We start from the raw sequence: 26,537 nt of genomic DNA, 5'->3' as shown, positions 1-26,537 counted from the left end.
GCATAAAATTGAAAAGACAGTTACATAAGTCTGTGCGTGCTTGCTGCCCTGGCTCACCACCATACATCTTCACATCAACCTAATTCATTTGACACACAGTCTCTCTACAGCTTAGTAAGCCTATCCTTCTTACTAGTTCTCAGCAAAAGTTTAAATACAAACCCCTGCTATGTTTAAATGAGGTTTAGGTTGTGACACAAATGAAGAAAAGGCAGGAAATTCCAATGAGGAGAATTCATGCTTAATTCATGACTGTGTAACAAAAGGGCAAACTGATACGAGGAAATAATGTCAGCTTTAACTTATTTTTCCAAGTATTCCTGGGCAAAAGGGTGATTATTCCAAAGATTATACAAATGCAGCCCCTCCTGTCAGGTAAATTTTTGTGATTATTTAGCCTTTCACTGAAATTTAGCACCGTAGAACGTAATACTGTAACAAACATAATTAATTAAAAATGTATTTTTAGCAAGTGATGCTAGACTAAAAATATAAAACTCTGTAATTTTTTCAAAAGTAAATAAAATATTTTTGCATTAAAAATACTAAATTGACATTTTGCAATTTAATATGAAATAGAGCAATTCTCACAAGTTAACAGCTCTTAGTATATACTAAGAGTTATATACTACTTCAATTCCTGTTTAAATTCTCTCTGTTTTGTTTTTTGGGAGTTTTTTTGTACTGTAACAAAATACATTTCTGGGCAGCAAAGTGTCCAAGAAAGTAATGCTACTTGTGGCTACCTTTTCATAGTGTAGAGGTTTTTAAGTACTCTTCCATGCTTCAACATAAAAAGCAGTATTTAATTCTTTTAAAAATATTAATTGCATATAAGCATAACTGTCTGGTAGCTTTGCATACTGTCTTATTACAGAAAATGGAAAACATACCTATAGTATTAATCGCTGGGCAACACTAACAGTTTTTGCAATTATTATTTTATTTGCTTAATTCATGTCTCAAAAGATTACAAATGTTCATAGACTCAAAGGCTCACAGAAAGTAAGGGGTTGGAAAGAACCTCAAAAGATCATTGAGTCCAACACTCACTGCCAGAGCAGGGTCACACATAGCAGGTCACACAGGAACACATCCATGTGGGTTTTGAATGTCTCCAGGGAAGGAGACCCCAACCTCCCTGGGCAGCCTGTGCCAGTGCTCTGTCAGCCTCACAGTCAAAAATACTTCCTTATATTTATACGGAACTGCCTATGCTCCAGTTTATAAGTGTTGCCCCTTGTCCTATTGTTAGTCACCCCTGAGAAAAGCTTGACTCTGTCCTCCTTTTTTTTTTTAATTGGCTGGGTTGGAAAGGACCTCTGAGATCATCAAGTCCAACCCTTGATCCACTACCGCTGCAGTTACCAGACCATGGCACTGAGTGCCACATCCAGTCTCTTTTTAAATATCTCCAGGGACGGAGAATCCACCACTTCCCGGGGCAGCCCATTCCAATGTCTGATCACCCTCTCAGTAAAGAAATTCTTTCTAATATCCAACCTAAACCTCCCCTGACACAACTTGAAACCGTGCCCTCTTGTCTTGCTGAGAGTTGCCTGGGAAAAGGGACCAACCCCACCTGGCTACCCCCTCCTTTCAGGGAGTTGTAGAGAGTGATGAGGTCTCCCCTGAGCCTCCTCTTCTCCAGGCTGAACATCCCCAGCTCCCTCAGCCCTCCCTCACAGGACTTGTGCTGGAGTCCCTTCACCAGCCTGGTTGCCCTCCTTTGGACCTGCTCCAGGACCTCAATCTCCTTCCTGAGCTGAGGGGCCCAGAACTGGACACAGAACTCAAGCTGTGGCCTCACCAGGGCTGAGTACAGGGGAAGAATCCCTTCCCTGGACCTGTCGGCCACGCTGTTCCTGATACAGGCCAGGATGCCATTGGCCTTCTTGGCTATCTGGGCACACTGCTTTTCCTCAGCTTGCCATAAAGCTGCACAAAATCTGCTTACTGGCTCTCGGTATGTTTTAAAAACCCTGGGAAATGTTTACAGTAGGAATTTGAAGTTGGTGTAAAGATTTTAATTTCCAAACTAAGGACAATTGTGTGTTTCACCTCCAGAAGTATCAAACAAAAAAGCATAGTTGCATTTGACTGTATGCTACCACCCAGTCACAGCCTCCAGTACTTCAGACACTACTTTCCTATTTCTTGGTGGACCCTGAAGTTTGAAGTCTTTGTAGGACAACAAGAAACCAGAATTATCCGACAGGAAGTCAGGCATGTTTTTCAGGTGATTGCCTTTACTTGCCACAAACACAAAGGTGCAAAGAGCATGAGGGTTTGAAAAGTCTCTCAGGAAAAAAATGTGCCTGCTCTTTTCCTTTTGTAGATGAAAGGCATCTTCTTTGATAAAGGAAGCTGAACAACAAACTGAACTTGCAGCAGTGTAAGGAGCTCATTTTTTTGAACTTAATAGCACCACAAACAGATATAAGAAAGTCTTCCACTGCAGTACCAGGAAATAAAAGATAAAGGGAGAAAAGGCTGAAACCTGGCTCCGCCCTGTAACACTCTTGTTAAACTAATAATATTCACTTGCTTTCACATTTTTAACCTAAGACAAAGTTTTCCCTTCCTTCCAAAGAATAAATTACACTTAGAAATTCTACCTCACGACAGTTCATTAGCATTTTCAGCTCCAATATTGCAAGCAGATAAAGGTATTTGTTAGGCTGTCATGCTGAGATAGGTTTAAGATTATAAAGAAGATAATTTAGTCTTAATAATGAATTGAAACCAGTATCACAGCTGTTTTGCTGGATGTTTTACTGATCCTTATTAGCATAAACAGTAAAATTTTTAAGTGAATAATAAAACAGTATCAACACCCTCAACTGAAAATGTTCTCCAAGTCCAATTAAATTACTTTGATAATGCTGAAAAACTGCAGAATTTAACACATTACTGTCAGGTGATCCTTAGTCCACAACAGAAACTCAGGTTGGATGATTATGGTTGCCAAGTTAATCATGCGAACTCTACATATATTCTCCACTCATTTATTCTGAGAAGCACACTTTTCGTCTAGCTGTGGACACTTCCTTTGTGTGCTCCCCTTACTTTCATAAGCAGGACTTTCCCTATCATCAGTTTCCTTGCTTCAGTTTCTCAGGATGTATCCTGGCTTCCTGGGGAAATCCTGTTTTCTTCTCGAGTAGGTTATCTTCTGTCCTTTCCAACCTAAGACATTCTATGATTCTAACTGCAGCTCATGAAGGGAAAAGTCAGTTGTGGATTCTATTATTTCCATGGCAGTATTTCTACATTGGTTGTCAAAATGAGAAGGGACACAAGTACAGCTAGTAGATCTGTAATACACAGATGGACAGTCTCACTTTCAGCTGAGCTCCTGCAACCCTCACCCTATAGTAGAGGCAAGATGCATCTTCACTGTCACTTCGTGTCCTACAGGCAATTCTCTGCCCTGAATTTCCAGCAGACAATTCACATTTCACAATCCATCTCTGCCAAGAGGTATAAAGACAAGACAGTCCATGTTTTCAACTTAGGCAAGATCTGTTCTGCACACAATTCCAGACTAGAGAAATGGTAGTGTAGACCCATGCTCCCTCTCATTTGCCTTGTCTCAAAGCTCCCATAAGTGCCACAGCTGTATTGTGAGTTTATGTTCAAACACTGTGGATGTGAAGAAAGCTGAACTCTGCAGAACAACATAACCTAGAACACACCCATGCAAGCCCCACTGTAGTGCAAAATCTGAAGGGGAAAACAGAAAATGAGTTTGTGAACACTGGAATAGTAATTCATCACTTTGACATAGTAATTCTTTACAAAAAGTTATGGAGTGAAAATAAGAAAAACACTGAAGAAAAGAAATAATCAGAAAACCACAGATGCACATCTCAAAGATATGCTCTTTCTATCATACTGAAATTTAGGCATCTTAAGTGGGGTAAGAAATTTGAGAATTTACCCGTATTGCAGAAATCAGTGTTTATTTTCAGGTCAGAATCTTACTTGAAACAAAACAAAACAAGATGAAAAGAAGCAGCCTCTGCGAAGACACTCAAGCACTCAGGAGTTTCTGTCTTTCTATGTGGAATGCAGACAGAAAGTCTGCTAATCTGCTCTTCTCCAGTTTGTCTTCTTTTAAGGCATCATCAAGTTTATTCACATTTTATGGGTTATAATAGGCAATCAAACCACACTCAGAGTTGCTGATTTATAATTTTACAGCTTTTATAAATGCACCTGTAATGCACCTGTATTTCTGGATTTTCTCACAATTGCTCTTGTGGTTTCCAGCAAAATTCAAAGAGTATTCTACTCAGTCTACCCAGTAACTCCCAATTCTAAAAGGAACACTCTGCAGCACACAGGTACACTGACTTCCATACTTCTAGCCACAGATATTTTTTAGCATGACAAAACCCTTTTGCTACCTTGCCTAATTTTATAGATAAAGGTTTTGAAAATTTGTATCTATATATTTTCAGTACTTTTTCTGAGAGTCCCTGTGCAAAGCTAGAAGAGTTCAATCTTCACAGAAACAAAGGTATAGGTGTGTTACATACCATAGTCAGTGATCTTACAGGATACCAAATACAGCTCTTTCAGGTTCCGGCCTTCTCTGGCAATCACCTCCACACAGCTGAAAGACACATACAGTAAAAATTGTCTTTGTTAAAAGACAAAAGATCAGTTTTCAATAGAAAGAGCACAGTCCACAAGTGTAATGTACTGTATCTCAATTTCTTCATGTTGTGACTTAAGTTTAATATTGTTTAATACAATTCACTGAAAATGCGTATGACTACAAGTATACACTGGAGGAAAATGCTATCTTACATTCAATGTTTTTATTTCACTATTCCCATGTTTATGAATATGTGAGTTGGCTGAAATACATACAGCCATATCCTTTGAAAATAATCCAAATGTAAATTTCCATTTCTTTATTATTGAGTAACTTTGGAAAATATCTATTACAAGGTTTAAGATTTGAGGGTTTTTCTTCTGAGGAAGAAAAATAAATGTATTTTAATGAGGACAAGACAAAAGACTAGACAATGTAATTCTAAATTAATGCTTGTATTTCTTCAGTCATGATTGCAGGAGCTGGTATTCACCAGGTTATGAAATGCTACATGCCATTGATGTTTCAGTGTGTTGCTGCAGAAGTTTGCACAGATGAGATCTCACTTGTTTGCCTTCTCAAGACTATGATGAATTTACAGTGAAACACAAAAGTTTTTTTCTGTTGATTGCCTTTATTGATTTCTGGTACTCAAGAAAACTAGAATGAATATGAAAATAGCCTTGTAAAATAGGTTATTATATACTTGAAATCATGTCTATATTAATGTTATGCTTACAAGTACATTTTTCTGAATGTATCACTGAAAAATATTGTTCATAAAATATATTTCAATTGCATTAATGCAAAATGCAGTACCGTTCATTAGATTAGCTAACATGACTCCTGTACTGTTATCAACACAGAAATATTTATATGTGTATTTTATAGGATAAATCATAACAGTTTCCTCTGATTGAAAATTCGCCTCTTTAATTTCCAGATCAGTTACCCCATTATCAACTCTATCTCTTAAATCAACCCTCCTACAGTACACAAAATTAAATTAGCTGTCAATTTTGGAATAAATAGGTATTGCTGAATTTATCACAACTTGGAAAAAACACCTGCATCCTCAGGGATCTTTTTCCTCTGCTTACCACCATTAATAGATTATCTCCTGATCTGATTTAACTGCTCATGCTGCCAATTTTAAAGGCAACCTCTTAATTCTTATAGCTTACAATAGCCCAACAACTGAATGACAGCCCTTCATATCTATTTGCACCTTCTCATTCTTTCTTCTAAAATCTGGAACAGAAACTCACTACTACTGATAAAATAGCACACCTCTGACAGACTATCTAAATCAAAGTTCCTTTATCACTATTATAAATTTCCAACCTTTGAACATTCTGAGACCCTAGTATTTAGAATAGTTGTGCAATGTTTGTTAGTTGTAAAAGCTTGCCTTATATTATGAATACACAAAGAAAGGAGATAAATATTTAACCTGGTAACATGAAAAAAAATTCCATGGTGAACCTGCAGATTCTAGACTCATTTAAACCTGCAGCAAAATATCCTCAGGATTACACATTTCCACCAGGTTGTTTTCCTCAAAAATTAGAGAAGATTTAGATTATTAAGCACATTCTAGATATACAAAAAGTTATTCTTTTCCTTTTAGACACTTTTTTTAGTGACTTTGATAACAGGCATATCAAGATCAACTAGGCTATGAGAAAGTTTTTTAATTATTTCTTTCAGAAAAGTACTTCCTAATAATGAGATTTTATTACTGATATTAGTAATATGAACAAATAAAAAATCATTAGCTTGTATTTGATTAGACAGTATTCTCATTAGACATCTCCACACACAAGATATAATTGAAAAGTAAATGGACATTGAAGTTAAAAGAAGATTTTACTGATTCTTTACCACATACATAATTCATCAGAGTACTGAGGTTTTGAAGCACTGCTTACCTCAGATAAAAATTCTGAACCTACAAAAATATTTTGATACTACAGACAAAAAATACAATAGAGCCACCAGACACAACTGCACGTGCATCTAGTTTGGAGATGAAAAAATTTAAACATAGTTGAAATATGAAACTTTTAATTTTTTTTGTCTGCCCTCTATAACTTCCATAAGGCAACTTATTTTCAGTTTTAATTTCTATTAACCTATAGATCATCCCCATCTAAAAAATATGCACAGACAAAAGAAACACTTTATATGGCCTCACTAGTTTCTGCTTTGTAGAGTATCATACAATACATAACTCTTAGTAACAACTGATTTCTTTACCACATAAGGAAAAATAAGAGTAGTTGTGCATTTATTACTTTTACCTTTTAATCTTTGTTAAACATGACAGCAAATAAAAAGGTTAGAAGAACAAAATTAGATTAACCTTTTCTAGAAAGCAAGGATCAAGTCATGTTAATTCTGTTGCAATAATCCATCAAAATTATATCAGATTATTGACATATTTGTCTTTGGAAGCCTTTATATCCACAACGTTGCTGAAGTAGACAACAAAGAAGTCCAACCATGACATATCAGCATAATAGTGATAAAAAAAAAAAACAACCAAAGTTTTTATTTAAAGCAAATGACAGAAATGAGAAAAACTGATAACTGAGCACAAGAAAACTTGGGCACTAACCCCTATCTGTCAGGGAGCTAACATGATGTCTCTTGGACATTGTAACAACAGCTGTGTGGCAGAATGATCTTTCTCAATATCTTAACCCAAGACTTCACAGATTTTTATCTGGTCATTTTACTAATTTTAGTAACAAAAGGGTACGCTACATCTAAAGGAAACAGTGAAAGCTACAGCAGCATGGATATATCTTCAACCTTTTTTTCTCCTTAAGATATAAATATTCTTTCAGGAAAAAAGTAATTTTTTTATAATCCAAATAACTTATTACCAAAAATGAGACAAAGCTTCATTAGGGAAGATATAAAGAAATAAGACTAAAACCAGAGACTTGATAATACAAAAGTCTGGATCGGAGCTGGCCAAAGCTAAAATCTCTTCACTTCTTACTTCGTAAATAGGTATTATTTAGAACCATGTAGAAGATGAAAATACCAAAACAAAGAACAAGAACCACTTATTTTTCTCAAGAAACTGTTTATTCATTAAAGTTGAAAATATTACCTACAAAATTCTCATGCCAAGCTTTTCATATAGATACTCAATATTTTATGAATGCTGCTATCTTATAGACTGATGTGCAATTCAGTTCTATTGTGTTTCAATTTAAAAATAAGAAATCAGTATCACACACTGAAATTCACAGGGCAATCACAAACAAGAAAAAGGCAAAGAGCAGAAATCGATTTCACATAAACAAGCCAATCAAGCAATATTTCAGAAAGGAAGAATGTAACTAAAACCGTAACTACCTACTGTTAATACAAAACATGTTTACCACAGATATTTGTTAGACAATTAGAGCTTGCTCAGCACTGTGGTGTTGAGCACATCAACATCCCAAAGCTAACTGTATTCAGAAAATAACAAACCTAATATTGTTTCTTATTGTTTTAATTTCTAAAAAGTCTTCCTATCTGAAAAGATAAACAAATCTCAAGAAGAAAAAGAATCTAACTATAATGTTGGTAAAATTCCAGCAATTGGTATCAGGAAAAACCTCTCAATCTGGGTTACAGAAACTATGGAAATCAGTGTATTAACATGTACTTGCATACACTGATATTCCAAGCTAGTCTGTGTACACAACCAAAAATTACTTAAGTGTACAAAGATTTACTGGTATAAAACTTCTCTACAAAGAAGTCTTTTCTTCAAAAGCGACAAGACTGCATGACTGAGACACCAATATGTCTAGTGATAACTTGGAATTTAGAAATCCTTTGGATTTCTCCCACATACAAATCTGTGCAGTGAATTCACGAAGTCGAAGTTTATAACTTCCCATGATGTACTACAAAATGAAGAAGCTTAAAAATAATTCACGGAATTACAGAGGAGAAAATAAGCCATTCAAAACCCTGTAAATTTCTTCTTTTAGCCAATTGTTCCCTATATTCTTTGACTTAAATTAAAGTTTAAGGTTAACGAATTAAACTGTGCAAGCTTGTACCTAAAAGAATATACAAAAGACTATTTAGTTATGGAAAATAATCGTCTTTTCTATATACATGTATGTACAGCTTTTATAGTTTTGGTCTTATTCTAGAAACACTGGAGAATTGCATTTGTGACAAACGAAAGGAATTAATGAGAAAATATGACCACAGTATTTGTGGTATACCTAAGTGGTCCTGGAAGACCTTGTTACAGTTTGAGATGCTTCAGCACAGAATGAAGCTAATTGGAGCTGTCATATACCGGTTAAGAGATCACAATTTAAGGGAGTGAGTTTCATTCACCATAGAGGTGTAAAAAACCGAAAATGTTAACATACTTCCTTGTTTAAGATTAAAAATGAATGTCAGAGTGTTTATATGGCTTCTTTCCATTTGACTATCATATATTTGCCTCTGAACGGGAAAGCGAACACCTTACTGCCCTTCTAAATGTATCTCACAATACAACTGGGAACCAAAAGAGAGACAGGAAATAACAAGGACACTAAAATATACAATGGAAAAGAAGAAACCTTTCACAAAGAAATCACAGAATAATAGAATAATTTGGGTTGCAAGGGACCTCCAATGGTCATCTAGTCCAACCCCTCTGCAGTAAGCAGGGACACCCTCAACTAGATCAGGTTTCTCAGAGCGTCATCAAGTCTCACCTTGAATATCTCCAGGGATGAGGCCTCAACAACCTCCCTGGGCAACCTGTTACATTTTTCCATCACCATCATGGCAAATACCTTTTTCTAAGCATCTAATCTAAATCTACTGTTCTCTAATTTAAAACCATTGCCCCTTGTCCCATCACTCCAGGCCCTTGCAAACAGTCCATCTCCAGCCTTCCTGTAGGCCCCCCTTCAGGTAATGGAAGGTTGCCATTAGGTCTCCCTGGAGCCCTCTTCTTCCATGCTGAACAACCCCAGCTCCTTCAACCTGTATTTGTAGCCGAGGTGTTCCAGTCCCCTGATCATTTTTGTGCCCCCCCTCTGGACCTGCTCCCTCAGGTCCATGTCCTCCCTCCAGATCTGGATGCAGTACTCCATGTGAGGTCTTACCAGAGCAGAGTGAAGTGCCAGAATCACCTCTCTTGATCTGCTGGCCACGCTTCTTTTGATGCAGCCCAGGATGTGATTTGCCATCCGGGCTGCAAGTGCACAGTTTGCTCATGTTCATCTTTTCATCCACCAGCACCCCCAAGTCCTTTCTGCAGGGCTGCTTTCTAAAACCTCATCCCCAAGCCTGTTCTGACAGTGTGGACTGTTCTGATCCAGGTGCAGGACCCTGCACTTGGTCTTGTTGAACCTCATGAGGTTCACCTGCATTCACCTCCCCAGTTTGTCCAGGTCCTTCTGCATGACATCTCATCCCTCTGGCTTATTGGCAGCACCATTCAGCTTGGTGTCATCTGCAAACGTGCTGATGGTGCACCCAATCTCTCATCAACTGTCTATATTGTTGATGAAAATATGAAACAGTACTGGTATATGTGTATATGTATAATATGAAATATATGGATGTCCTCAAATAACAGTTTTTCAAAGGTTGTTTCAGGCAAAAATGTATGTACAAAATAAAACTCATAGTCACTGGTTTTGATTACCTGAACATTCCTATGGAAGGCAATAATTCAGTGTAACAACTAAGTCTCTCCCATAACAAAACAAGACTTCTTATCAGAAAGGCATATATATAGTCCTAAGAAATGGGTTAAATCTGAGGCCTTCTGCCCTCAGAAAAAATAAATTGAAGGTCAAAATAGTGAAAGGACTAAAAATTTCCTGACAAATCTATAAACCCATGTAAACCCTGATAAATAATGAACTTCACATGATAACGGATGCATACTCTTGGTTCAGGAGTCTCATTTATTTATAATTTTATTTATATTATGAGCAACATATCACAATATATTCTACAGTTCTCAGGCTAGACCAGTATGCCAAGATCTCACAGTAAACCTTATAAGTGATATTCAGTATATTTCATATGTAGCACACTACCAGAATTTAACACAAATTTTAGCTGAGAAAAAGCCTCCATGAGTACTAAAATCTTAAAAGTCACAAATCTAAAAGCCACAAGGCACTTTGTAAATCTCAATAAGAATGTCAAGGTTCTTAAACACTTAATTTAAACCTACAGAGAATACACTGCGATAGCAAAGAATTTTAGAAAAAAAAATGCTTAAAGGCAAATTTCAGAACCTCTTCATTATATAATTATGAATTTCTTTTCATTAGACTGTCTGGCCAGCTTTTCTATTACCATTACACGGTGTGGAGAAAGCAACAGAAAACCAGCTTGATAGTACTGCCTGTGTTTTGTATGAACTAAAATTGCCTCCTTTTAACTCCTTTAATACCAGCAAAACTATTTACTAGAAGCTGAAAGCACATTATTTCTTTTTATATGTCATACTCTTAGCTGATCACCAATTATACTCTCTAAATTCAGATTTCAATACAAGCTCATAATGTATGAACTTCACCGAATTTTTTTAACTCTTAAAAGTATATAACAGAGTAACTTTTCATGTAATCATACTGGAAAATAACCAGGCTAGATAGAATACTAGGATATCCTGTGTCCTTTTAAACTGCAGCGAGCAAACATGGCAGGGTTCAGTAACTGGAAAAATTGAAAGTGAGCAACTACAAATAAAATGCAATGAAGGAGACAGCTGCTTGTGTTCCTGATCTAAAGTAGCATGAAAAATCAATCATGAAATTAATCTAAATTGCTGTTGTAGGTAAAAATACACAAGTTCCAACCAGCACAGTTAAAATCTGTAAAAGATACTATATCTAAATCAAGAACCCGCATTTTATGTAGCGGGTATGTAATTTGTAAAAGTTAGCTTTATTAATCAAGCCTTAAGACTGAACCCTGTGAAAACTTCGAATCTGAAAGAAAATTCAGTTTCCTACACAGTTAAGCAGCAAAAAAACCATTTTTTAGCACCTTGAATGTATTTGCAGAATTTATGTCCAAAAGCACATAAAAATTATAATTTTGCTTTATATAATGTGATAACAGATCTTTTATACAGTAAGATAGTAAGTGAAGAATTTTTTTTTTAAATCCCTCCTGTCACAGGTTCTCCTGAGTCTTGTTGAGATAGTTCTGATTTTTTTAGGGCATTGAGCATGCTGGCTATTATTTACATTTGGTGTATCACAGGATTGTTTAGAAACATCACTTGTTATTTCCCTGCACCTCCATCTGTGCATGGTAATGTCTCACTGGCCACCCCAAAATCTCGTTGTTCAAATGTAATAAATCACAAGCCAAAAGAAGATAAAAATAATTTAAGAACTAGTAGAAGGACTTTGGCTGAAATATTGAAGGACTACTTCTTGAAATGAAAAGTAGGCCAAATGACCACACCCCCACAATTCATACCATGTCCTGAGTTTCTCTGTTCAATGGCGCAAATAGCCTTAATTTTGACAGTCTAAGTTTACATGACTTTCCACCAAGCCTCAGCTAACTTTGCACTGAAACAGAACACAGTCATCTAATTCCTCCATGCAATGGCAACTATGATAGTGATTATTATGTTCTGCTGCAAGAGAAACGGCTTCAAACGATTTCCTAAATTGATCCAACTGAACTTACAAGGGTGTAACTGTCTAAATCATTAGGCATTATGTAGCCAATTAAAATCAATGTATTCAAAAAACATGGAAATTTCCATGGGTTGTATTCCTGCCTCTCTGGAGAGCTCAGGCAAGTATTGTGTGATGTATTCATAAATCATATGTAACTATCATTCCATATTCCATTGAATTTTTAATAAGCCATTATTAATAAAATATATTTTTAAAATGCATGAAATTACTTAATGGCAGATCTGTCTTTCCCCGCTTTCCTGTAGTAATATATATAAAACAGGGTTTGAGCAAGCCACATTTATTTCATTCACAATTTCAAAGATAATACTTTTCATTCTAAATATATTGTATTAAAGTAATAAACTCTGCTGGACTGAGGATTTCCAATGAAAGGACACTGTTGCCACATTAATCTTAGCTCTACAACTTGGCAGTAAGTTAAACGAGGTCAGAAAGAGTTGAAACTCGCCAGTCTCTCTATGTAAAAAGTCATTTCTCTATAACATTAACACAGGCGCATTTCCTCACTCACCAGGGAAGATGAGGGAAAAGCGAAGTAACTAGTGTGTCTGCTTAATAGAAACAGTGGGGGGCATGAAACCCTTAGGAATTTTCCATATGTGCAACTCTGAGAAATCACAGAAGGACCAATACTAAGAAGATATGAGCTCACTTGGCATTTTTACTCCCAGACAGTGAAGCAATCTAGACAGCAGAACCATGCTGATGGTCAGCTGGAGCAAACACGTCCACCATTCTATTCAAAGTTTCAGGTTATCAATTCATTAATTCAGAGCATCTATTGCTTGTGAAAGTTACTCTGACATCTACTGTGTTTAAAATATCTATGGCTGCCATTGTATTCCCTGTACTTCATTAGGAAGAGCGGAAGGGGAAATAACATTAGCACATTCTGTATTTTAAGAACAAACATTGTGTCAGGGCACATCTAGTTTTCAGGAGCATCAGCTGTGCAGTAACACAGTCACAGGCTAAACTGACGAAGATAACTTGAAAAGATTATGCTCTCACTGTCTTAGTTCTGATTAAATTACTACTTTCCAAGGTTCACACGGAAGCCCCATCTAATTCCTGGATTACTGGAAGAACACATAAAGCTTAGTAACCTGCTAAAGCTTATACCTCGGAAAGACACTGGTAGATTTGACTTTCCATTGGCCTCTAGATGCCAACTTTTGGAGGAGACCTGAAAAGTTTTTTTCTTAGTGCAGGATTAGAATTCCATTAGGACATGAATGGGCAGCCAAGGCAATCCACAATGCACAGGCAATGTGTTCATGTCAGATGGAAAGATGACTTTCTACCTGTTGCTCCAATTTAATTTTTTGACTGGAATTTCTTACTTTCAGCATCAGATACAAAAAATTGTGCAACAAAAACCAGCCAGATTCTTCACATTCACGTTGCAGCCAGTCGTTACACAACTGCATTTATGAAGTTTTCAGTAGGGCAACTACATTAATACATGGAATCCTAATGCACTTTTTTTTGTTTGGGTTTGTTTGTTTGTTTGTTTCTGTCTTTTGTTTCAGTGACTTTGGATTTAATTCTAGATTTAATAAATATTTCACTTATTATTTTCTTCTGGCATGAGGATAATTCTTCATATATGTGGCTAAATTTCTCAGTATCTCTAATGGTTTTGTTAACAAAATGATGACTGTTATTTCTCTTGTATCAATTAGCAGAGCTCATACACCTTAAAATTGTTCTCCACTAACTTCGATGTTAACATCTTTTCCCATTTGACTTGTTTGTGTGGCTCTAGCAGAATTTGTCATTGCATTCTAGGCACTTCAAGATATGATTTTGTTCATCATCATGATGAAACACAGGCAAAGTACTTTCAAGGTAATTCCATCTCCTCTAATCCAATGAAAAAAATTACCTATTCTGTGATGTGATTTGGGACCACACAACGTTATGTTGGTGATGCAACATAACTTAGAATAGTGTGAAATAATGTTTCTATGCTAAGATGAAGTAACCAGCTGAAGTAGCAGATCATAAAGGGTACAAGTTACATGTCACAGGAAAACCAACATCATATTCTCTCCTGAGATTTCATCAGTCTGTGACAGATCCAAACAGTCTAACAGAATCTGTAATTTGGGGTGCATCAGTCATACTTTTCAGTTCAGCAATTTCCAAGTCTAGTAGGAGGTCAATTGCTGACTATCATGGATACAAAAACTGACAAAGATACCTTTAAATTGTAATTCAGTTAACAGTAATTTAATTTTGTACCTGCAACTCAGGAAAAAAAAGTTTGTAAATTGTTTGTTTCTTATAAATATGTCATATATATTTGATTTTAACAAAGCAAGGTTTTCTGGACCTTTTGAAGCTGCAAATAGTGCAGGATAGGACAGTCTGTTTCTTAATGGAATTTTGCTAATACACTTTATTTGATTTCTGGTTACAGTTTGTATTTTTCCCTTTAAAAATTATAATTGATAAATCTTGGCCGACAAAGATTTCTTCTCATTGTTACAAGCAGAGGAGCATGCTCATGTTAAGAATGCTATCTCAGAAAGGTACAAAAAAGAAATCTCTGAATCAGAATTTATATTCCACATGAATGATCTCCTGATGAGGGTTAGCTTATTTTTCTAAATATTTACATATTTCTGGTAACATTAAAGAGTCCGCTTCTATCACTGCATCATCAAGACCTCTGAACTCTGTATTTAAATAGAATACTACATGTGTAAGTAAACAATAAACAAACAGGCTCAATTTAGATAGAAACTCTAATGTTTATGATGTAGTTTGCTGTCTTCATGATCTTCTTTAATGAGAAGCTTCTCAGAGTTAAAAAGAAAAAGTTCTATGTATTGAAAATGTTTTAAGATTGAAATATTACAACTTCAAAGATGTATTTAAAATACTTAACACATTAATATTTCTAATGACTAGCATAGATAAAAGCACACCATATATACAGTATTCTGCATAGTTTCTATAATTCTGTCAATATATGATTTTCCCATTTTGTGCATAAAAGAATATGAAAACAATATATAATGACATTATAGTAGCTAGTTGTGGGCAGATGCACTAGAGAGAGGAAGAGGTTTTACAGGATCTAATTCCACCCTTTACTATAATTGCCAAAGAATGCACTGGTATCTTGTGTATATAACTTAGACATACATAATGTGAACATAAGCCAGGTCACTAATACAATGGTAGCCTTCTCCTAAGTAGAAACCTCCAAGTGTGAATACAAATGTTCTCATGTCAGGGAGGGTTATGGCTGCAGTCACACTCTGACTACAGCACAAAGAGCTGTAACTAATATGTAAGTTGACAAGAAATGCTTTCTGGAGCACTCGTCATTCATCAGAAATAATTAATTTCAAAAGTACATGCTTTTCAGTGACTCTGGTTCAGACATTGTATAGTATTTTGTAATTACTAGACCAGTGTGAATCTTCTACCCATGGATTTCCATGATTTCAATTTCTTTTCAAAGGAAATTTAATTAATTGTATTTTGGATATGAAGAACAGTTATTAATGGACAATTTAGAAGAATAGTGTTTCAGTGGAATAGATGCATCATAAACAGCACCCTAAAATAATCTGTAAGCATTTATTACTATACTAGGTTGCTGGAATAGTAATCCACCTCTCTAGCATTATAAGAAACTTAAATCATGCTAAGCATATGCAAGAGTGAGAGACATCTAACTGAAATCCAGGTACCTCTTCAGTTGAATCCAGATTTGAAGATTTATCCGTCCTTTAATAATTTCATTAGTATAGGAATAAATGGCTATTATTCTTGTCCATCTGCTGTTGTAACTACCATTAAATCCTGATACATTATTCCAAACCATTTTCCTTCTTCTTCAGCATGAGCAGTGATTTACTGAAGCTCTATCCCTGAAGAAAATGCCAGAGTGATTATAGTATAATCTCAGATCTTAGTTTCTTGTCTGCCTCTCTCACAGGCAGCTGGAGACACAAAGAAATCTCCTGTTTCCCCTCAACCGGTGTCTTACTAGTGGTACCCTGGTGATTTCTAAAATATCTCTACTTTTCAGCATGGCTGGTCTTTGTGAGAAATCTTTGGACAAAACAGGATAGCTTTGCCTCCACTGCCACCCTCTGGGCTCCTTATTTCAAAAGAAAACTGTGAGCACATGGACTTCAGGATGCTTTGACACATCCCATCTTGCACGTACTTATTACCTATAGGATTATCTACTCACATAGCATCATTCTTCTCTGAAGAGATCTCCCTAAAAAGGTTTATCGAGATACTGGCAGGTTTGCAACACAAATTTAGAACCAGTAAGAATTATTTTAATTGCAGAAATTACAATGATCCTCTATTATTAAATAATCTAAACTTGCATAATGGTTTTATGACTGAAGATGAGGACATGTCCTATAGCTGTGTGGTTACCATTTACAATATTATTTCAGTTTAAAGAATCAAAATTTCACTGATGAGCCAAAGTCCTCAGGGTCCATTGCTATTTTACCTTATTTTACAGCCTCACCAATATACTTTCCCTTACTAAGTATGTGCCTATGATATTGTTGGTCAGACATCCCAGGTGCTTAATTGGTTTCATTCTTTCTCTAAAAACAAAGAGGCAATGGTAAAGTAGCCCATGCAGACATGTAAGTAATAGCTCTTGATATGAAACCTGGTGCCTGTGTTCACTTCTGTTGTCTTAGATAATAAGTGTGTAGTGTAGCATTCTCCCTGACAATGAGGAAGGAAACAACATCACAGCACACAGACAGCTATAGTCTGAAATTATTAGGGTGGGTTGGCAACTACTCTGAAGACTCAAATTGGGAAAATAGCTACACTCTTCAATTTAACTACACGGTCTCCCTCCAGTGTCCACTCAAACATCGATTTGAAGATAAATTATTTCCATCTGTACTTAACCCAGACTAATTTTGCTTAATTCATGAAATTATACATTAACAACTCAAGACAGGTTTAAGAGCTTCTAAGGATGAAAACACTGAACTTTGTCAAACACAGCCAAAGAAAATTTTCGGGTTATGTTTGTACAGGGGAAGTATTTGATTTTTCCCATAAGGTTTGGAAAAGTTTCGTAACCAAGGTCTATTAGAAAAAAAGTCATAAAAGAATACTTTATGCCTACAATCAATTAAAAGACATGCATGTATATTGCATGTTGTTACTGCACTATACATAAAGAATGAAAAAACCCTAAAGTGTAAAAGTATTGGGAAAAAAATGCTTTGCAGGCACCCAAGACCTTTTAACAGTTTTTTTCCCTTTATCATAACAAAAAACCCCCAAAGAATCAAAAAAACATTCCCCCAGCATATATATGTATATACATATATATGCCTATATAGAACATGGTTATAAATTATTTTTATGCCTCACATCAAACAATTTATCTATGATCCCACTGATTTATGAAAAGCAGCAAAATCTCAGTCATCCAGTCTTTGTAGGCCTCTCAAATCAATAAGATTAAGGAAGACATAAATGGCTACGAATCATTAAAAACACTCAACTTAGGGTCAAAGACAGATAAAGGTTCTTCAAAAGCTGTACTCAAGGTTTCTCAGCAGTGATCATTGAAGGCAATCACAGTGATGTAATTTACTTATTAGCATACTTTGTAATCTACAAACTGATACTAAAACACTAGCATCTGAGCAGGAAAAAAAAATTATGAAAGAAGTGGAAAAAAAGTTTTTTTCCTTTTTCATAGAAGAGGGAAAGAGGAAAGATACAATACATGAAAAGTTTCCAAAACTACAGGCCAAGATAAGTAACACATTGTAATACATTAATCATGCAAAAAGAAAAAGACACAAAAAAGATGAAATTATGATATCAGGAGAAACCATATTTCCTACCATAAAAATACTTTTATAGTATAAAAAGAAACTATCTCAATAACTTCTTTTTTTGGAGGAAAAGGAATTCTCTAGGTTCAAAAAGCTTTTAAAGAAAATTGTGTTTCGAAGACAACATTTGGAAACAGAAATATTAAAAATAAAAGGTAAAACGAATGCTGTTTTAACTTATGTGTTGAATCTACCTGTTAACAACCCAGGTATTTTCAGTTCAGATTTCCCCCTGCAGTTGTTTAGCATATCTATATACTTGCCAAACACATTGTGAGGCCTTATTAAAGTTCTACGGTTCTTTTTAAGATCTTACAGAGGCAAAAAAAAAAAAAAATAGCTGCTGAAAGTTCTGTTCAAGGTCTTTGTATTAAGCATAACTACAAATAAAAAATCAAACGTAACTATTTAAATAAAGCATCTCCAAAAATACTATAAGTAATTCCAATAAGAAAAAAAAATTATCTTTGAGAACAATGAAAAATGGGTTTAGAAAGCTCACAAAGGAATTACTACAGGTAAAATAAAAACAAAGAAGACTTTTAAATGTTGAGTGAAGTTCAAAATAGATTTGTTTTCTTGTGCAATTACAGAAGATCAAGGAAAAAAACAATCATCGCTAACAGTAAATAAAAGGAAGTTATAATAAGATGTGCTATGTATTAAATATTATGGAGGCCACAACAGAATAGCAGTCCATGTTTTCTGGACAACAGTCTGAGCTGAGTATTAACATCTGTGCTTCCATGCATGGGAGTACTGTTGCAATTAGATACATAGCTTCCCAATAAAGGCCAGATAAATACATGTAATAATACATGTAAATAAAATGCTGAGTTTTGTATGTGGAAATGTAAGTTGCTACATAGTAACATGGGAGATTTTGTCAAATGTGACACAAACAAAAAAAAAACCAAAAAACAAAAGTGGGCACTGTGTAAATAAGTTTATCTGAAGAATTTCAGAAGAACCTGCCTACCTTTGGCATTCATCTAAAAGGGAAGGGCAGGCAGAAATAAATAGACACTTTATATTCAAGTTCAAAACTTATTAAATTGCACTAAACTGACACATAACTGTGATCTGAATGGGGTTTTATTTTTGCTCAGTTTAGAAGTGAGTAAAATTTCCTTCCAGTCCTCCAGAAAGATGTTCCAACAATTCCCCAAGTCTTTCATGCTGACGCTGCTGTTTCAGAAAACTATAGCAGCAGTCAGTAGCTGTGAAAGCTGCTGAAATTCCCAATCTTAAAACATCTAGCAGGCATGCATGAGACAAGAAAATCAGTCTAGCTTTCCAAAATAAGTGGGAAGTTCAGTATAAATTATAGAGGCTGCCATCTGCAGCAGATCAAAGGGCTTCAAGTCATGAATTAGAGGTTGCTAGCTCCAGACAGATAATTCTCATATGGGAGTACAAGCACCCTTTATAATCCTCAGGAAAAGTCAGTAAAAATCAAGATTCCAGATGAACTGCTACACACTGTGCATCATACATTTAAACATATCAAAGCCAATCCTAGTTTACTGCAGAAATAAATACAGCAAATATTATTTCATTTCTACATATGCCTTTTCAAAAATCAGAACCTCTTAATATCAATTCAATTATTTCAGATATGAAAAATAATCTTTCTGCAACGAAAACACCTAGGCAATTCATCATAAGGAACTTGAAAGTAGATGCTTCAGCTGCCTCTTTTTTCTAAGAAAGAAAAAATATATTGCCTTGTGTATAAAAACAGGGTATTTCCAAAGTGTTTATCTTCCAGCTGAACAAAATGGAGAGCCTCTTGACAACAGCAGTGTATAGCAATAAAATTAAGAAGATAATTCAAAATACAATGCCAAACAGAATTCTTGAGCCACTTTTCATGAATTTTTCAAATATAAAAAAAAATATATAAAAGTAGCTATTGAAATAAGCAATGTAGGGTCTGTTCTACTGCAAAGCATTAGTAAAACCTCATATAAATACGAACTGTCTCAAACTGTATTTGAAAATAGGACATCTGGCTCCCATTAAACGAAACCATATAAAAGAAAGTGGGGATTATTGGAGGGATCTGTGCTCCTAAGGATGAAAGGCCCCTTCGCTAGACTCAGATATTACTTAGCTAGGCCTTTTGTATGATTAACTTTGAAAATGTGCTCTGAGTTAGGACACTAATTAACTGGTGGCTGTTTCAAGGAGATCCATTTTACCTGAAGCTGGGCCTGTAAACATCTTTTTTTCAGTGTTTAATGGTAAGCTATAAAAATAACAAACATTTCAAACAGTTCAGGAGATGAGGAGAAGCATCACCTAAAGCAAGTGGAGTATACACACCTTGAGGTGAAGAGACATCAAGAAGAAGAGGCCACGAGGAGAGAGACAACAAAAGTAGTGAGTGCTGTGCCTTTAGAAAACTGCAATGGACTGAGATGAAGGGGGACTTCCCAAAGCCAGGGAAGCATGAGGGAGAGCAGTGAGACCCAGAAAGAGCCAAGAATCTGCAGCTATTGGGAGAGAGACAAGAGGTTTGGGAGTGCGCCAGGGAAACGGCACCATGGAGGAGGTGCAGAGAGAGCTGGGACTGCTCACCAAGACATGTGAAGGAGTTGTGCCCACTGTGCCTGGGACACAGAGAGCACCCATTGGTCCCCTGCTGCCTGGAGAGACAATCATGGTGACAACACAGCCAAAAATCTCTGCAAGAGGAGTGTGGGAACTCAGACCGACCTCTCACCCAAACACGTGGCCATGCAGGTCTCCGGTTACAGCCAATGCCTGAGCCTGGCACTTGAACCCGAGGGAGCCAGAGGCACCACCTGTGTGCAGTGTGGTCAACAACCTGCTCGGGGAGGTGGCTGAACTGAGGGAGCAGATAGAAAGGTGAAGAAGGACCTTAGAAATCAAGAGTGAAAAATACTGGTGGAGCCATATGCTGAGGCAAAGGTAGTAGGAAGAGGCTCCAGAGAAGTGGAGGGTCCCTTCCTCTCCTGTCACCAGGCAGAAAGAGAAGACCTAAAGAATGGGGAAGAATGGAGACAGGTCCCTCCTTGGAGAGGCAAGATCAACCCCTCCCAGCCCTTCTCACCTTCCAAATTGACCTTGTAAAATAGGTATAGGGCTTTGGAAGTTGAGGGCCAAGCAACTGTGGATGGAGATGAAGATCCACCCAGTGATTTCCCCAGGGATAGTCACACACTCCAATACCTTCAACTAAGAAAAAGAAAAAGAAGGGTAGTTGTAGTAGGTGACTCCCTTCTGAGGGGAAAAGAAGGCCTTATTTGTTGCCCACACCCATCCAACAGGGAAACCTGCTGCCTCGCTGGTCTGATGCAGCCCTCGGATTGCTACCCTCTGTTGTTAATCCACGTATGCAATGATGAGGTTGCAGAGACAAATCTAAAAGCAATTAAAAAGGACTTCAAGACACTGGAGTGATAGGACAAAGTTTCATCAATCCCCCAAGTGGTAAGGAAAAATACTGAAAGAAGAAGTAAAAAACACCTGATTAACATGTGGCTCTGAGACTGGTGCCAATGTTGAAACTTTGGGTTCTTTATCATGGGGAAGTTTATACATAACCAGGTCTGCTGGCAAGAAAAGGAGGAAAGGGGGAAAAGGATCCTCGCACATGAACTGGCAGAGATCATTGAAAGGGCTTTAAATTAGGGTCTAAAGGGTATGGAGGCAAAATTGGGCTTAATAGAGAAGCTTGGGAGTGGCACGCCAAGACCAGTGTAGCAATGAGGTCCTACTGTTGGCTGCCTCAGTGGAAATGAGAGATAATAGGCTGGCAGCTATGGGAGAATCTGAGCTGTCTGGTGGGAGCTAGGGCTTCTCCCTTCAAAAAGGTGGCAGGACCATTAACCCAGCCAAAGTGCATTTATACAAATGCGTGTAGTATGGGGAACAAACGTGATGACCGGGAGATCTGTGTGGGATCACAGGGCCATGATCTCATTCCAATTACTGAGTCATGGTGGGATAGCAGAGATGACTGGAATGCTATCATAGATGGCTATGTAGGAACGAGGTCATCGAAGTGGGGTGGTAGAGTGTCTCTTTATGTGAAAACACAAGGAATGTATCAAGCTCTGCCTACAAAAGAAGGAAGAATGTGCTGAGAACTTACTGCTTAGAATATAGGGGCAGGAGTGTGGCAGATGTTTACTACAGTCCACCTAATCAGGATCAGGAGGCTGACGAAGCCTTTTACAAGCAGCTGAAAGTAGCCTCATAATCATAATGCAGCCCTGGTTCTCATGGGGGATTTCAATCAGATATTTGCTGGAAAGGCAACACAGGCAGGCACACACAGTAGGGGAGGTTCCTGCAGAAGGCTGATGACAACTTGCTGATACAAGTCATTGAGGAACCTATATGGCCAAGTCTTCAAAAAGGGCAAGAAAGAGAACTCAGGGAACTACATGCCAGTTATTCTCACCTCTGTCCCTGGTAAGGTGTTGGAAAAAAGCATTCTTAATGTGAGGGGAGAGCAGTGGATGTTACCTACCTTGACTTCAGCAAGGCTGTTGATACTGTCTCCCATAACATCCTCATAAGGAAACTCAAGAAGTGTGGGCTAGATGAGTGGACAGTGAGGTGGATTGAGAGCTGACTGTGTGACAGAACTCAGAGGGTGGTGGTCAATGGAGCAGGGTCAAGTTGGAGGCCTGTGACCAGTGGTGTCCTCCAGGGGTCAATACTTGATCTGGTCTTGTTCAACATATTCATCAATGACCTGGACGAGGGGACACAGTGTATCCTGAGCAGCTTTGCTGATGATACAAAGCTGGGAGTGGTGGCTGACATTCCAGAGGACTGTGCTGCCATCCAGCAGGACTTGGACAGGCTGGAGAGCTGGGCAGAGAAGAACCTGATGAGGTTCTATAAGAGCAAGTGTAGGTTCCTGCATACTGGGGAGAAAGAACCCCAAGAAACAATATAGGTTAGGGGTGGACCTGCTGGAAAGCGATTCAGAGGACAAGGATCTGGGTGTCCTGATATATACTAAATTACCCACGAGTCAGAAGTGTGCCTTTGCTACCAGGAAGGCCAATGGAATCCTAGTTTTAAGGTTTAATCCCCGGTTTGAGAGAGACAGAAACTACTGGAAAGAGTCCAGAAGAGGGCAACAAAGATGACTGGTGGATTGGAGCACCTCTCTTATGAGAAAAGGCTGAAAGAGCTGGGAGTCTTTCACTTGGAGAAGGCTGAGGAGAGACCTTGTTAATATCTACAAGTATCTAACGGGTGGGTACAAAGCAGGTGGAGATGGACTCTTCTCAGTAATTCCCAGTAGAGGATGAGGGGCAACAGGCACAAGCTGGAACATAGGAGGTTCCATTTAAACATAAGAAAAAACTTTCTTACTATGAGAGTGGCAAGGTACTGGAACAGGCTGCCCAGGGAGATTTTAGAGTCCTCTTCTCTGGAGATACTCAAAACACACCTGAATGCAGTCCTCTGAAATGGGGTCTAGGTTGGGGACCAGATGATCTCTACAGGTCCTTTCCAACTCTGGTATTCCTGTGATTCTGTGAAATGTGTACTTTTGTAGAACTGTATATCAGCACCACTGAAAATCTGTAATTATACTCAGATTTGTGTTTCAAATAAGTTCGGCAGACTTCCTCATTTAGTCAGAAGACTCCCAGAAAACTAAAAAGTCCTGACATCTTGTCAAAAATATTTGCTCTACTATTTTGTCATAGATTTTCAGCAAGAAATACATTTTCCCCTTTGTCTTTCTATTATGCAAGTGTCTTGGATCTAAACATTTAAACTTTTTTCAGCATCACAGAATGAATGGGCATGACTCTCAGTGTTACACCTAATGAACTCTTGTGGCATACTCTGATGCAAAGATCCTTTGATCCATGGCAGGGAGTATGTCACACACATGCCTTCACTCTGTATTTCCTTCCATTGCTTAAGTGGCTTTAAACCTTTAGTTTGATTCACAACATAACTTATTTTTTTATTATCAGAAAGGGCAAAAATGCCTCCAGTCAGCTCTATCCTTATATAGAAAGTATAAGGACATATTGTTACCAACTGAGAAATCCAGGGTACAGAAATCTACTGGGGACAGAATAAGGTATAGTATGTATCAAGGTGTAATATGTATCAACATTGATTATGTTTGTTACCAGGCAGAAACCTAACAGCTACACCCAAATATTGAATACACTGAAGGCTTCCACTGTAATTTATCAGCATCTACCTTACAAATGAAGGACGTTCACCTAGAGATCTCAGTCTCTTTTAAGGACCATGTTAGATTAAAAGAATATCCTGGAGTAACATCTCCTTCCACCAAGGTCAAAGGTTCTGAAACCTAGAACCAAGCTCAATGCTACATTTTAACTTTTACAACTGTTTGCTGCATTAAAAAAAGTTTAAAACATTGAAAAAAATCATCATCTCTTTTCAGCTTTTGATCATCACACTACTGAGTCTGCTGTATTATTTTCTTCTCAATTTACCACCTGGCAGTCTGCCCTTCCCTAAGCAAGCTCTGGAAGAAGCTATTCTATTCTATCCCATGATTCTAGGATACACAGTGGGTTGAAGTAGAAAGATGGGGAAGATAACTTCTGACAAATCTTTCTGCCAGACATATAAAAAAGAACACAGCAGTCTGACCTTCAGGGCCTCATGGACTTACTTTGTTGTTGGTTCATACTCATGATGATGAAAAGAAATTTCCTCTGTCCCAACGAAAACAAACACACAGTTCATACTACAGCTGACAGCTTTGTACTGGAATGAGAAAACTATTTATCTGCACTCTAACAAACTGGAATCTAAAGAATAATTAGGTGCCTCTTTCCATAGAGGAATATGGAGCCCACAATATCTCCCTACACTCTTATTCATCCATTAATACTTCAGACAAAAGGCATCAAATGTTCATAGCTGACACGCAGGGAAAAACTGCTTTCCTCTTTCATGAATCTTGCACAACCTTCCGAAAATCCTCAGTTATGCAAAGAAAGTCTGAAGAATAGAGCTTGTCTTTCTGCAAACCAGAGTGTAACATGCATCACCTTAAAAGGAGCAGAAAAATAATCAATCTACAGGTCTTACTCTTTGAAAACTCCTCTAAATACCAACTATACAAGTAAGCCTTGGATCTGATAGCTACCGCCACTATTTGCACTCAAATTCCTGTGCTCCCTGAAGGCCACAGATGACAACCACAATATTGAGGCCAAGGACATGAAAAATTTTGAAAAGGATGTTAAAATATAAGCAGTGAGAGCAAGCCAGAGCCATACTTTTTTTAACACAGGGAAGTGTTGCTAGCCTATTCTCCTCAAAAGCTTTTTCTTGGCCCTTAAAATCAGCAATCCAGATGAATTTACCAAAATGCATAAGAATCTAAAAATTGTGAGTCACACTGCATTATGCATTTTCTACTTTTACACAACAGATTGGGCACTTTGTACATGATTACTACTTAAAATTAATCCCAAAGTGCTCAAAGCTAGATAAAAGCTGATAAAACAGAAATTTTCTCTACAGAGAATTAATTCAGCACAGCATGGCAAACTTAGCACAGAAATGCTTAAAGACAAAAAATCTCAACCTGGCAGTAATCCTGCATTCACTGAGTTAACAAAAAACAGTGATGCTTCCCTGATATTTCAAGAATCGCTGCAAATATTATTAAAATATATATTAAATATAAATATATATTAAAATACCTGAACATGACATTCTGGCAGAAGGGCTCTCTAGAGGGCATCCTGAACAGTGTATTCAGCTGCCACAAACATGGTGTGCATGACAGCTCCATCTACAAGTTCTTCCATTACCAAACACTGTAACTAAAAGCAGGTGCTTTGTCTGATTTCAGTGACCTGAGAAATGTTGCCCTTTTTCACATATATGACAATAAGCATTATCATCAGTGTTAACAAACAGTTGCACAGGAAACTGGAAAATAAAATTAAAAAAAAAAAAAAAAATGTAGTTCTGTTCAGTCTGCTTGGCTGTAAAAAATGTAATCATAAAAAACAAACAGAGGAAAGGCAACTGGATTTAAACGTGACACATCCTCATTCTGGTCAAAGGATAATGCAATTATTCCATGCCCCAGACAGAGGACAGATTACAAAATGCCAATCTTGCCATAAGGGCTGTGCTGGTTAACACAGATTATAGAAATCTAAGGAATAATGTCCATATACAGTCTCGTAAGCTGATAGGAGTTTATACATAGAAGTTTGGAGTACCACCGGAAGTTCAAACTGATACAATAATCTACTCTGAGATTCTCTCGTTCACACCACAGACACAGAAGTTAGAATTTCCAGTGGAGTTCCCCATTCCCAGAAAACATGAAGTTATTTCCACCCCTGCCTT

The 26,537-nt window shown here is 37.1% G+C and overlaps 1 protein-coding gene across 1 annotated transcript in view; it reads right to left on the bottom strand.

Moving 5' to 3' along the window:
• The window catches only part of FBXL17 (F-box and leucine rich repeat protein 17), a 234,712-nt gene that overhangs the window by 73,977 nt on the left and 134,198 nt on the right, over nucleotides 1–26,537 (bottom strand). The window contains exon 7 of the mRNA XM_071731205.1: nucleotides 4,545–4,621. Coding sequence (XP_071587306.1) covers nucleotides 4,545–4,621 — 77 coding nt within the window. The remainder of the gene's footprint in view (nucleotides 1–4,544; nucleotides 4,622–26,537) is intronic.

Source organism: Heliangelus exortis, chromosome Z, assembly GCF_036169615.1.
Source record: "Heliangelus exortis chromosome Z, bHelExo1.hap1, whole genome shotgun sequence".
Lineage (NCBI taxonomy): Eukaryota > Metazoa > Chordata > Aves > Apodiformes > Trochilidae > Heliangelus > Heliangelus exortis.
This window is presented reverse-complemented; position numbering and strand designations above follow the sequence as displayed.